At 46.3% G+C, this 15,078-nt stretch overlaps 1 protein-coding gene across 1 annotated transcript in view; it reads right to left on the reverse strand.

The window, feature by feature from the left end:
- The window catches only part of CBX6 (chromobox 6), a 98,803-nt gene that overhangs the window by 25,119 nt on the left and 58,606 nt on the right, over nt 1-15,078 (reverse strand). The window contains exon 3 of the mRNA XM_086963407.1: nt 8,309-8,374. Coding sequence (XP_086819533.1) covers nt 8,309-8,374 — 66 coding nt within the window. The remainder of the gene's footprint in view (nt 1-8,308; nt 8,375-15,078) is intronic.

The following is a 15,078-nucleotide window of genomic DNA, read 5'->3' on the forward strand; positions in this document are numbered from 1 at the left end:
ACAAATGGGTTCTGGATGTGGTAGCCAGAGGTCACATTTTGGAATTCGTAAAAACTCCCCCAAATTGCCCCCCAAGAGGACCGCCTCCAGCGCACCTCAAGGAGCTGTTTACCCAGATCAACACCATGATTCGGAAGGGAGCAATAGAAAGGGTACCTCATCATCAGAAAGGAAAAGGCTTCTACTCAAGATTTTTCTTTATTCGCAAGAAGTCGGGGGAATGGCGTCCCATCCTCGACCTGCGTGCCCTAAACAAATTCCTAAAAAAGCTGTCATTCAGGATGCTGACACTTCAAGAAATCCTCCAATTTCTTTCGGCGGGAGAGTATATGGCAACACTCAACCTTCAGGATGCATACTTCCACGTACCAATTTTTCCCAGGCATCGGAAGTTTCTGAGGTTCAGAGTGGCTGGCAGGGACTTCCAGTTCAAAGTTCTTCCATTTGGACTGCGCTCAGCCCCCAGAGTGTTTACGAAGATACTGGCCCGGGTGGCAGCCCATCTTCGGTTGCAATCGATACAAATATATCCATATCTGGACGATTGCCTTATCAAGGCCAGTTCTTTCGACATGGCGCAAGATCACATTCAAACAACTCTGTCACTGATGCAAAGCCTGGGTTTCTCAGTAAACTTCGAGAAGTCACACCTCACGCCAGCAACAAGAAAGACTTTCTTGGGAGCGACACTGGACACCAAGCTCGCCCAAGCATTCATCTCAAAGGAAAGACAGGAAAAGATACAACGGTTGGCTGCGGCACTGTTATTAAAAAGGTGCGTTTCAGTGCGCATGTTCAAGTCCTTCATCGGGATGATTTCTTCCTGCATTCTTCTCACCCCCAACTGTCGTCTTCGGATGAGGCCCTTGCAAGAGGAACTCAGTCGCCAGTGGATTCAGGTGTCGGGGTCCTTCGAGGATATCATCCAAATTACGCCTCGAATGCGAGAAGCGATTCAATGGTGGACTCTACGATCCAACATACAAGTGGGATGCTCTTTCCTCACGGAAGTGCCCAGGTTCATAGTAACGACGGACGCTTCAATGACAGGCTGTGGTGCACACCTCCAAGGCATGACGGTCAGCGGGAAATGGAACAAGATCCAAATGAGATGGCACATAAACAGGTTAGAATTGCACGCCACATTTCTAGCCCTAAAGTCCTTTCAAGCGACTCTAGAAGGCGCCATAGTTTTGATTCGGACAGACAACACCACCTGCATGCATTATCTAAACAAGCAGGGAGGCACGAGATCAGCCCGGTTGTCGCAGCAAGCACAAGAGCTTTGGAGTTGGGCCCTGACTCACAATATCCATCTGTCAGCGGTCCATGTTCCGGGAATCGCAAATATGTTAGCGGACTCTCTCAGCAGGTCCACGGGCTGCACTCACGAGTGGGAATTACATCTACCATCTCTAAACCGCATCTTTCAGATATGGGGGCATCCGGATCTGGACTTGTTTGCGACGCACCAGAACCGGAAATGCCCATACTTTGCAAGCAGGGATGCCCTTACGCTGAATTGGAATCAAATATTCGCATACGCTTTTCCACCGATACCTCTGATCCCGAAAGTCATCAGGAAGATGAAGAAGCAGCCATGCCGGTTGATACTGATTGCTCCACGATGGCCCCGGCAATACTGGTTCACCAAGCTACTCCTTCTCTCGGAATGCAACCCTATCCAACTTCCACGCATTCCGAATCTTCTCTCCACCCAGTAGTGCAGAGTGTACCATCCGGACCCGAACTCGCTGAAATTGTCAGCTTGGCTCCTCAGCACATGGAATTTGCACACTTAAACATTCCACAAGATTGCCAGGAGGTACTGGCTAAGGCTCCATCCACGATCAAGACCTACAAACTTAAGTGGAAGCGTTTCTGTGCATGGTGCCACTCTAATGGTCTTCATCCCATTCATGCCAAACCGGAACAAATCCTTTCTTTCTTTTTGCATCTGGCCAGATTGGGTTTGGCACATTCTACTCTTAAAGTCTTCCTAGCTGCCATTTCTAGATTTCGTCAAGATGGATCAAATTCTTTGTTTTCTGTGCGGATCATACAACAATTTTTCATAGGATTGTTTCGTATGTTTCCGCCTGTACGGAAACCTCCTCCTGCATGGCATCTGAATGTCGTACTAACTCAGCTCATGCGTCACCCTTTCGAGCCGATCCATAAGGTGGACCTGAAATTTCTGACATGGAAAGTATCTTTGTTACTAGCCTTAACGTCTGCTAGAAGGGTTAGCGATATTCAGGCATTTACATCTAAAGCGCCTTTCATCCAATTCACCACGGACTCAGTAGTGCTGCGTACTAATCCAACGTACATGCCAAAAGTGCCTTTGGATTTTCATCTGAACGAGCCGGTTGTCCTAAAGACATTCTTTCCAACCCCACAGTCTCCAGCTGAAAGAGCACTACATTCGTTAGACATTAGAAGATGTCTTAAATTTTACTTATCAAGAACCTCTGCCATCCGCAAGACAGATCAACTATTCGTGGCTTATGGGCGGCAGCGCCAGGGCTGTGCAGTTTCAAAACAGACCATTGCTAGATGGGTCTCCTCTACTATTGGACTTTGTCATCAGCAGGCCGGTAGACCCTTACAAGCCTTGCCAAGAGCACATTCTACAAGGGTGGTTAGCTCTTCCACTGCCCTTTTTGCTGGTGTGCCTTTTCGACAGATCTGCAGAGCTGCTACTTGGTCTAGCAGACACACCTTTACTAGACACTACTGTCTAGATTCAGCAGACGAAGCAGATGCTTCGGTTGGAAGAGCAGTGCTACGCAATCTTTTCAAATAAGGTGAGCCTCTGTTTCCACCTCCTCCTCTATGCTCTTTAGACGTTATTCCAGATGTCGATGACTATTGTTATACATGTATTCTGTATATATATATATATATTGGATACTCTGACGTCTACGAGCGTTATGCTAGGAGTACTGCTTACTATTCTGATTCAGGCATGTGTATCTATGAAAGACACCCCTAATACTGGAGAAGAACGATAGTTACTTACCTGTAAACAGGTGGTTCTCCAGTATTGGTGTCTTTCATAGATTCACATGCAACCAGCCCGCCTCCCCCCAGAGACTCACTCAGGCATTATGGGGTTTCACTCCCGTGCGAGAAAATCTGAGAGCCTGAGCCTCTGGGGAGAACATTCTGGTGGGTGCTGTCGCCTGATTGGCTGCAGTTTGGACTAAGACATAATGACTAGGATAGTCACGATTGTGAAGGTTTTTTCTACTGTAGCTGGTGCTACTTTACTTCCTGGTTGGGTATTTCTGATATTTGCTATATGTATTATGGCATTTTATTACTTTTATATATACCGGGGGACTCCCACTCCGACGACGGGGAATGATTCAGGCATGTGAATCTATGAAAGACACCAATACTGGAGAACCACCTGTTTACAGGTAAGTAACTATCGTTCATCACACAGGAATGTAGAAAGGCAGTACACTCAAAAGTCAGGCAGCATTGGCAGAGCGATTAAGTACGAATAATTGGCTTCAAGGAATGGCGCTAGTGCTGTGAGGTAACTAGACAAATATCGTTAAATGGCAGGCATCGCCTTCTACATTTTAAATACATCAATAGAACATACTATACGCCAGAAAGGTTGTTTAGATATGGCCTACGGGAATTGGCTGCCTGTGATCGCTGCGCAGAGCCAATTGCCGATTTTCTACATGCAGCTTGGAGCTGCCCAGCAATATCACAATTCTGGGGGAAAATATTCCACATTAGAAATGAAATAACCGGACTCACTCTTGCCCCTGACCCTTTCTATGCATTGCTGAGGTATGACTGGGAGATCAATGAAGAGGTCCGAAAGTTGGTGGCGATGGGACTGTTACTTGCTAAAAGGCCGGTGGTGGTGCAATGGGCTAGGGGCCTGATTCCAACTGAGGGGGAATGGACTAGAGACATGATTTATTGTAATACTAAGTCTGACGCCTATAGTAAGCTCCTTCCTCCGGAAGCTAGACCAAGACCTTACTGGAATGTATATCAGCAATATCTGGTGGGTAAAGAAACCAGAGAGTTGGAGGGAGCAGGAGATGGGGAAGCATTAAACAACCAAACCGAAGGAGAGGAGGGGGTGGCAATGCCAGTGTAATGCTGAAAATGTGAATGAATGTGCAACCTTATGGAGTTTCTCGTAGTATCACTAAAGGATAATTCTACTTCAATGTGATCAAAACAAGACAGACCGGATGTACATGGCAACAGCAACCTGAATTGTACCCCTACATCGACAATGTATAACTGTGTTTGAGTTGTGTTATCTGAAAAATTAAGAAAATAAAAAAGTAATTTAAAAAACGAATCCAACGGATATCCTGATAATGTATTCCTAGGATTTGAGGCTGTTATCTTTGAATATTGTGGGTTTGTCCACCAAGTTTAATGACTGTAATTGGGTGCCGTTTGCCAGAACATTGCAAGTTATTTGCCTGCCAGAAACTTGGGAAGGGAAAAACATCTTTCTAGAGGGATACAAAACCTATTTATCTTTCCCCTGAAAAGGTCTCAGTGGCAGGGAGGGCTAAAGGTGGATTTATAGTATTTGTATCACTGGATTTATGAGAGAATGTCAAGAATCTCGCATGGGACTCACATTCGTTGCAAGTGCTGAAGCGATCTTTCCCTGGCTCCACTCCTCAGGCATTAATTCATTTTTATAATGCGAAAGCTTAGGCGGAGGAGGGATCCAACCTCTCAAATTTAAGCTCCCCCATTGATACTTTGGCAGGATACAGGTGTGCGTGGGAAAATTGTATTACTTCAATTGTCACCTGAGTGAGTGCCCGCTATATTTATCTAATAGTAAGCCTAAATGTATGCTGGTAGAAGGGCTTCACGTGGCTCATGCACGGGAGGGCATAGAGCTAAATACAATGTTAAGCACTCGTAACCTTGTCTTCACTATGGAGAAGTTAGTGATGTCCTCCAATCCATGTATTTTATCAACATTTAGAGGGATGGGTTGTGTCTCTTTAATATATTTCATTTTTGTGTCACCTCCTTTGTTTCTGTTTATTTGCAGTTATATAGTTCACAGCCCTTTTAGCAATCATAATCCCCTGTTCTTAGCCATTGGAGGACTAAATGGTTGTGTTAGCAGTCGGACGGAGACTCTCAGTGTGTGATCAAGGAAGAAGGCTCAGATTGTCTCAGGTGTACCCAACAGTTTAAAGTGTCTCTTTTTGCAGGGTGAGGCAAAAGATTGCAGTGTCTGGATTTATGCTCCCCTAGTAGGTCCATTTTGTTAGCATTTGCTGGTATTGCACAGAAGGTGTTGGCATTGCTCAAGGTTCCTGTGACAAATAATATTTTGCAGGAAACAAAATGGCTGAACCGCAACACTTTTAAGGCCCTCAGTCAATTGAAGGCTGCTTTAAAGCAGGCACCCAGAGATAGGGATCAAGTTGTCTCCTGTCGGAGGGGATACAAGAAGGCTCTTGCAAACTGTAAACTGACCTTATGCAAGAGTGCATGGGACAAAATAGCACAATCCTGTGAAAGCAAAGATAGCTCTGTTCTGGAGGTTGATCGACAAGCAGAATTTTACTGATGCAACTGATCCAGCCATATGCCACCATCCTTCTGAGCAACAATAGAGAGAACATTTTTAAAGGATTTATAATTTTGGGTCCTGATGGTATACCCCCATTCTGTTTTTGGATGATATTCAAATTTTGTGCCCTGCCCGGACAATGGTCCTTAATGCTGCTGTAAGGGCGGGCGCACCGCCCTCTTGGTCCACGGCCATAATAGTCCCAGTTTTTAAGAAGGGGGACAAGGACAACCCCCAGTGTGATCGACCAATTTCTTTCGTTGTCGCATCAGTAAAGGTCCTGGGGGGAGTACTTTTAAACGGGCTAATGTGGGCAGATGAGAACGACATTTTTTGAGGTGCAATATAGCTTTAGGCTGGGCAGATCGACAATGGATCAATGTTTGAATTTGTATCTAATTATAAATAAGTACACTGTTGCACTGCCTGATTCACTTCACTTGGCATTTACGAACCTCATGTCCTCTTTTGACAGAGTAAATCGCAGGAAGTTGTAGGGCCTGCTCCTTGCGATGGGGTGGACCCAAATATTGTGTTTCTCTTTTCAGATTTGCATGCCCCCACCTCAGCGAGTCATTCTCAGGTTGGGAACTGTACCCAGACCTTGGGTACTAGCAGGGGAGTCCGCCAGGGATGTATCCTCGCCCCTTTTTTGTTTACACTTTATATTATTGAGTTGGAACAGCCCTTCTCTCAATGAAGGGTGACTGACCAAGGGTGGGGATGAGATTGCTTCCGGTTTTATTGTATGCCGATGATGCAGTTCTCATGTCACTGCCAGCTGTGGGACTGCAGCCATTATTGGACACCTTTGTCCCCTTTATGGCTAATTTGGATCTTGCAATAAACGTTACCATATCATGTTATGGAAGTTGGCCGGCAGTCCACCACATAAAAAACTTTTAACCCTTTCGATGCTGATGACGAGCTCAGCTCGTCATCACCCACGGGTGTCGTGTGCTGATGACGAGCTCAGCTCGTCATAGAAGCACCAAAATTGTAATTTGCAGCACAGGGCAAAAATCCCCGCAGCAGCCATGTGGTTAAGGTGAAAAATCATATCCTGGCTAAAGTCCCGGTCTGATCATACCTTGGGGTGGTGCTTGCCATGAATAAAAACTGGAAGCCCTTGACGGAGGAGAGGAAATAGAAGCTTTTTAAGACCACAGGCCAATGGCCAGTTTTGCCCATAGGTTGGGCTCTAGGCCACCTAGAGGTTTAGCTAAGATTTATCAAGCTAAATGTGCCATCAAGGCAATATATGGCAGTGAGGTAAGGGGTTATACGAAAAAAACTGACCCTATTCAGCCTACTGAAACATGTTTTTGAGAAGTATGTTGCAGGTCCCAAAAGTACCCTGGCCTTTTCTATCCATGAGGAGCTAGGAATACAGTATATAGGTGACAAGTGTTCTCTGGACCGGGGAGGGCACTCAGACGAACAAGCAGATTCTTTCTGATTGTTTGTCACATGACCATGTGAAGAAAATTCCCTGGATTGAGTAAGTGAAGGCTGCCTTCATCAGTCTAGGTAGGGAGGGTGTATTTTACAACCCCCACTATCTGTGCCCCCCCCCCCGACCCCACCCCAGAGCTGAAACGGGTAAGGACTCAGTTTCTACAACGCAAGTACCTACAAAGATAACAGCTAGAGCTGATTAAACCTATGGTGCGGGCATATGCTTTTAAAAACAGTGCAGGTTATGGAGCCATAGCTATCCGTTGTAACTAACGAGAGGGATAGATTTATTTTGACCAGATTTAGATTTAATCTATTGCACCATCTTCTGGCATTTCCCAGTGAATGGAGCCAGTCTGGTACTCTGGGGCCCTGCGGCAATATGTCTCCTCAGGACTCCCTTCATTTTTTATGTTTTGTAAATATTTTAGAGTGCCTAGAAGGTGGGTTATTATTCCACTACTGACACTGTTGGATTTTACTCAAGTTCAACTGGCTCTTATGTTCCTTTAGCTCCTACCTGATGTACATGCTATTTTTGCTCTCTCCTTCTTTCTAAGAGCTGCTTTGAGATCTAGGCTCTCTAGACCCAATTAATGTTTTTGCTCCTATTGGGGGATTTACATTTTAGGATTGGCTTTTTTTAATGAAGTATTTGACTCGCTGTTTTTAAATAATGTTATGGTTCTTATTTATATTGAATGAATGTTGTTTTTATACCCTTGACATGTATGAATCATGCTATTATGATTTTTGATGGTTATATTTATAACCAAATAAAGATTTGGTGATGATGGCCAGGCATGTTAGATGTGAGATAGGGATACACTGGTAATAGGGATAGGTGCATCAACATATAGTCCGATAACACCAGTGACGTCGGGTAAAAAAAGAGGCGGCTGTGTAGGTAACTCAAGGATAGGTGAATCAATTTTCATTATTGCCATTACCATGAGCATCAGGTGCCTGAGAGTTGGGGCACTGTAGGTAACAGGGAAATGTGCATCAACATAAAGATTGACATTATCAGTGACATCAGGCATGTAACATATGCTGTGCAGGCAAGGGACAGCTACAATCTTTACACTAACATTACCGAGTATATCAGGGCTCTACTGGTAAAGAGGCAAGTGCATCAATCTAATACTGGCATTGTCAATGACATGAGGTGGGTAATAGCCAGCAGTGCGGGTAACAGGGCATTGTGCGTAGGGTAATAGGCAGATGTTAAACATTGAGAAGATATAGGCTCACTTTTGCTCAAAGGCCACAATGAGTCGCGAGTCCAGAATATTCTCTTCTGGCTCCCAAGTGCTGTACCTAAAAGAAAAGAACAAATAAAAGGCAACAGCAATTTAATGCAGTTCTTTAGTATGCCCTGTCCATGTAAACATTACAAATACAGCATGCAATTAAAAAAAAAGATCAATTATTAAACATTTCCTTAAAACTAACAATATCAAGTTTTTAAAGTTAGAATAACAATTCAACTGATGACTGGATGTTAAACAAACTCTTATTAAAACTTATTTTCACTAGATTTTCTGTAGATTTGCAAAACATTGGATAGATAAACTGAAAACAAAGTGTGACACATTTCGAGCACTATAGTCAAGTATCCACTTACAGTAATATTGGATGTGGATGGTGTCCGAACCTTCCAGGGCGTTCAAGCACAAAATATATAACGCATATCCCCTTTAGCCTCCCCACATGGGTCTTTCCACCTAGCTGACCTACAGCTCCTAGTACTATCTCAATGGACCCCTCCCACTGTCTCAGATATCATCATTCCATTTTGAGATGATCTGTTCATTGCCCTCAGATTTTATTCTAGCTTTTCGAGGTCAACCACAGGCTGTGTACGCCGTCTTTCCTGCCTGCGTACACCAATACATATTTTAGTCCAGTCTTCTAACCTCAGTGTCCCTAAACTGCTCCCGTTTCCTGATGTCTCAATTGGCTTCAATTAATGCCACATGATGTCCATCTCTTACCAGTCACTCTTGAGAAGGTCTTTACGACTTGCACATAAAAATACTTGATTGCAGGCAGCCCCATAAAGGATGAAGTAATGTCCATCATTGGCTGCAACCTCTCGTACATTTGTTGTAATCTATTTTTCCAATGGAGAAATACCTGGTCCTGTCTTTAAGCTACACAAGGCAGAACCCTGCTGATATGGCCCCCTCATCGGAGTAGCGGCATACCTCTTCCCAGTCTCCCACCTCAAGGATCCCCAAACCCCTGTTCTGCATGTCTTTCAGTGTCCCTATGGGTGGCTGACTGTTCATTATTATTGTTCTATAGATCTGAGAAACTGCATGATTTACCAAGAGAGCCGTCAGCAGCATGTATTCTTGTGGAGTCTCTTCAGCCACCTCCTCAAATTTGTTGCTATGTTTTGTGAGGGCATGTTACATTTGTATGTATAAAAAGTGTTGTCTGTACCTTAACTCGTACTGCCACCCCCAAGCTCAAACGTCACCTGGCTTGGATATTCTCAGCATACCTCTGTCTCTTTCTCTCCAGGTGCTTAAGCTCTGCTAAAAAGTCTGGCTTCCAGAAGAGGGTTTCCAAGGTCACCTGCCTCCCACCACCCCTCCCTATTCACTGCGTTGCTTTCTTCCATATTTTAACCATGAGGTCTATCTGGGATAATGGCCAAGTTGTTCTGCTCTTACTATACAGTTGGTGTACATAACCTTCCGGCTCCATTATATTCCTGTATTCTATCACCGCTGGTTCTCACTCAGCGGTAAAGGCCCATTCACCACCAACAATTGGGCAGCCCAGTAGTACAACTGTAGGTTCAGGGAAGTAATGCTTCCGCTCATACTGGTAGATGGACAGGCTGGCTAGTGCTATTCCAGGAGTACCACCACTCCACAAATCGTTCCCATCACGGCTTCCACCATATACAAGAATTCACACGAGACCTCCTAACCACGAAAAGGAACTTGGGCAGCGTCACAATTTTGTAGAGGACAACCCTGCCCAGCAGCGAGATGTGGTGGCCCCACCACTGTTCCACATCTTTCCTGTACTCTTCCAAGATGCTTCCCAAGTTCCACCTCTGAAATTCAGTCGGATATAAGGTCACATAAATACACAAGTACATATGCATATCACCTGCATATGGGAAAATCACATACCCCCAATCTGGGTCTCAATGCAGGCCCTGAATATGAGCATCAGTCCTCACCCAACCCGCCAGGGGTTCTGATGCCAAGGCAAACAGGAGTGGGGTTGTGGAGACCCTTGCCAAGTTCCCCCCAAGCTAAACTCTCCTAACACTGCGCCATTTACTCAAACTCTAGCCACGGGTCTTACATATAGCAAACGTACCCAGGATAGGCACACCGAACAAATCTTAATTTTCGGAAAGTTTGCAAACAGGAAGGGCCTCTTACCTCATATAGTATGGCCCGGAGCCCTCTTAGTCTCCCCCCAACATTTGAATTATTCTGGAGGAAAGCCATTTGGCCCTGGGGTCTTCGCCCTATTATGGTGTTGAATCGCCTTCTTAAATTCTTTCTCCCCAAATCTTAGTCTAATGATTCCCTATCTTCACGAGCCAGAACTTGGGTGGGTACATTCTTAACAAATGCGCAAATATCCCCCAAAGACTTAGCTTCCCCAGATTGGTCCATAGCAAGGTGTGTCACAAAGGTTTGGGCTCTCATCTGCTTTGCCAACTAGTACTCCCCTCCTCGGTTTCCATCTTAGACATCCCCCTTTCTCCTTCCTCTCGTCTTGTGAGCCAAACCAGCAATTTGACAACCTTTAACTACTACTTCGTACAGTTGATGTTGTTTTGCTCTAGACTGTGCTTGGGCTGTTCCCTCTACTAATGGTTTTTCTTGTTTCCTGTCTAGAATTATTTCATGGAAGGGATCAGGAGTGGACTGTTTAATATTTTCTGATTCCCATCTATGCAATCTTTCTTCCAACTCCTTCACCTCACTTGCTCTTTCTTTCTTTTTCCCCATTGTATGTGAGATCAGGAGTCATGGCATGATTGTTTTGTAGGCTTCACATATCACCCTCAATGTAACTGGTTCACTGTTTTCTTTAAAATATAACTTTATGTTAGTGGATTTGAAGTCTGGCAGGAAAGATCACCACTGCAAGTTCTGTTTTCATAGTACCAATTTCACTTTGTTGGAAGGATCTCTTTCTAGTTCGTACTTCCTGGGTATAGCCTGGAAAGATCATAATGTGATTCATGTGATTCTTAAATTGCAGTGGGACGTGCGGATGAGTGGTCTTAGACAACCTTAGAAAGCTCTCTAAGTGGTAGCTGTGGAGAGCAGCCCTCAGGCTTAGTCCAGAAGGAGTATGTAGCAGCTTGTTTTATCAGTACTAATCATATAGTGTAGGTTAAGTGAAAAAGAACCAAATACTGTAGTTCTAAAAATATTTATTATAAACACTCACAAACACATTGTAATATCTCTTTCCCCGGAGATATAATCACAATACTTCAGTAATAGAACACGTAAGTACCACAAATACACAGAGGTGTCCAGGGGAGACCAAACCCTATACCAAGAAAGTGGAATGCGACCCACGACAAGACTCGACCCAGAAGACTTCGAAGAGCCTGAGAACCAGGGAACTACGAGAGGTAAGTACCCAGGAACCCCACGGAGGCCGTGTGCAGAGTGGAAACACGACTGCATGCTCAATACAAGTCAATGGGGAAGTCACAGTTTTCAAGCAAAAGGACCCAGAAGAAACCCTGGGGAAGATGGAAGGTTGAAGAGTCACCCCACCCATAGATACCCCGGGAACCAGGATACCTGCATCAGGGAAACTGGGTGCATAGGTGTTAAGTGGAGTCGGAATCTGCCGTAGACCACAATGGAAGACTTCAGTATGCCTCTGTTGAAGAAGGTGAAAGAGTCCAGTGGAATCCAAGGGTAAATTCAGGAAGAGAGGTACCTGTAAGCTAAGGGGACATAGTCTATGCCAATCAGGAGTGACCAGGAGGCACGGAAGACAAATGCAAAACGAGGTCGGAAGCTGCAGGAGAGTTGACTGTGACCATGGCACTGTAGCTGTGCGGACCAGGCGACCCTGTGTAAGTCCAGGAGCCGTTCCCGAGCTGTCCCACGGATGTCACGAGTCAGGGGGTTGGTGTCCGGCGGGAGCACCAACAAGTCTTGGCAGAGGCAACAAACGTGGCAGACGAAAAAGGTGCAGTGTTGTGGACCAGCAATGTCCAAGGAACTCACCAAGTGCAAGTAAGTAATAGGCCCAAGCAAGTAGGGGAGCCCACAGGAGCCAAAGAAGACCCTCAAGAGGACCCACAGGCCAGAGGCACAGGAGTTGCAAGAGGACCTCGAACAGTTCACCAATGATGCAGGCCCATGGTGCAGAGGATGGAGTGAGGACGAAGATGTTGGTAGCAAGAGAGGCTGGAGCTTCTTGGAGCCCGAAGATCTCTGGAGAAGAGAGTCAACAAGTCTTAGCAACGACAAGTCGACGCAGTGCACAGGGGTATGGCTCCAGCGGTGCAGACGAGGGATACTGGCTTCAAACTTGCTGTGAAGACAATGCAGGGCTCAAGGGAGTTGCAGAACCAACACCTGTGTTTCTGAATCTTTCGGAGTCCTTGGGAGCTCAGGAACAGCAGACCGGCCAGCTTTATTGCAATGCCTGCAGGTGAGTGACTCCTTCACTCCAAGGGAGATTCTTTTGAATCTGGCAGGGCGACAAGACTGGGAGCAGCAGGAGTCTTCCAGTTGCAGTCTCGGTTCCCAAAGCGAAGTTCAAAGTGCCCAGAAGGTTGAAGATAAAGTGGTTTTGGATCTGAATCTTGTCCCACAACGAATCTAAAGAACTAACCACAGGTAAGCCCTTAGGTACCCTAAAGAAACGGTTGGGACGATTTAGGGGTCCCTCCCAAAGAAGAGGCTGGACTGTGGGGAGGATACTCCCATGTCCTTTGTCCAGTTTCACGTCAGAGCGGGAGCCAACAGTTCCCTGAAATGGTTCCACCTGGAGTATGCAAGGAGGGCACCAAATGTGCCCTTCAAAGCAGTCTAGTGGCACTGGCAAGCGCCCACACCCAGGCCCAATACACCAAGTCCTGTCTGGGAGGTGGTCATACCTCCCTGTGACAGGAAACCTGTTGTCCTACCTGTAGGATAGTAGGGTCTGCTTCCTATGGTCACCCCTACTTTTGCTGTGATTTTCTGGTTTTTCGACTTAAGTGTGGCTGTGGGCCTGCTAATCAGACCCACAGCCCAGCTGTTCTCTCTCTAAATTAATACCATGTGTTTTAGATACATACCAGATTGGGTATTGTGTCACCTTTGTGAGCCCCTGTATAGTGTACCATAGGTACCCAGGGCATAAGTGCATCCAAGACCTACCAGGGGCTGCAGCATGTATTTTGCCACCCCTGGCTGGCCCTCCAAACTGACACCACAGGCTGATCACTTGGGTAAGGTGGTGTAATCACCCCTTACTTAGATATAGTATACCTATATCTACCTTGTATATAGACACATATGCACCTACAAGTCACTCCTATGGTATGGCTCGACAATCCTGGAGGCAGAGTGCTTGATTTTATGTGAGAGGGTGCCCTAGCATGAGCTGAGCCCCTCTGCAGCCTTCGCAACCATCTCCTTATAGCTGTTCTATGATATAGCCATACCATATACTCTTAAGTGCATTATAATCCTCACGGTTAATGCTAACTTTGGTTTGGCTTTATCAAAACATGTTGTGTAAGGTTTCAGACACTTTGGAATACTACCCCCCCCCCCCCCCCGCGCGAATTCTGACGGCGGGGGTAGCATTCCACCCTTCTAGAGGGAAAAGACATGTTTGTTACTACTTTACCCGGTTAAAGTTAAACAGAGCCCCAGCATCACAAAATCGATGCTGCTGCCACAGACACAAGTCTGACCTCCTGCTGCTGGACGAAACTCAGGCAGGGGAGGCCTGGACAATAGGTTTCCTGTCCAGGGATGTGCCAGCACCTCCCCAGACAGGCAGATGTCTAGTGGGACAGGGAGGGCTGCATCAGCAGATGCTTTTTGAGACACTGCCTGGGGCACACAAGGTGCTCCATGCATAGCCCGGTTCAACCCAGTTGCTGGGGCACTCCAGCCCCAGCTCTGGCGCGAAACTGGATAAAGGGAAAGGGGTGTAACCACCCCCTTCCCAGGTCCACCCATAGGAGGGCTCTAGGCAGGTAATCCAGCCCCTTAGCTTAGTATAAGTATAGGACCTGTGTCCCCAGGACTTTAGATTATCCTGGAAAGAAACTTTGATTCAGAACGCTTGGACCTTCGACATTCTATTCTGACTAGAAGATGGAAGACATCTCCCTTGTGGTCAAGGAGTGACCACCCTGTGCAAACAGGCACCACCAGTAACTTGCCGGTCTTCTTTGTCGACGCACCCGCCGGAACACGAAGACTCAGCGACACAGGAACTGGACTCTCAGACTTCTCCAACGCCGACCCACATCCACAGCAAAGCTGAGACCCGTGGCGGACATGGGAGATGTGGGACCGGACACCCTGGACATCCTGCATTTTGCTAACTGCTCGACTACTGATGTACCTTCGCAGTTGTGCATTGGGGTACGAGAAGCCCCAGAGTCGAGCACCATTTGCACCGAAGCTCAGCCCTCCACACTCCAAGAGTGCAGCGTGGGGCCTGTTCTTGCATTTCAGCTCGACACGTCTTCCCGGTTTCTTGCCCGTTGGCTAGTGAGCCCCCTGAAGCCTTTTCTTTTGAAATAAACTTCTTTCCTGGTTGCTACAGGCTTGCTCCAGCTTCCCTTCAAAGGAGAAGCGCCACAGACCTTGCTGGTCTGCAACAGAGCCAATCTCGACATCCTGCGTAGGTTGCGGATGCCAAGGCTTGTTGGGTCCAATCCGGATACCGACACCGCAGTCAACTAGATCCTTCGTGGGACAGCTCAAATCCAGCACCTGGTCATCGTCGATGCCTACTGAACCCCGTGGCTGAAGAGACAAACTCACCTTCTTCACCTT

The sequence above is a fragment of the Lissotriton vulgaris genome, chromosome 1_1 (genome assembly GCF_964263255.1).
Source record: "Lissotriton vulgaris chromosome 1_1, aLisVul1.2, whole genome shotgun sequence".
Taxonomy (NCBI): domain Eukaryota; kingdom Metazoa; phylum Chordata; class Amphibia; order Caudata; family Salamandridae; genus Lissotriton; species Lissotriton vulgaris.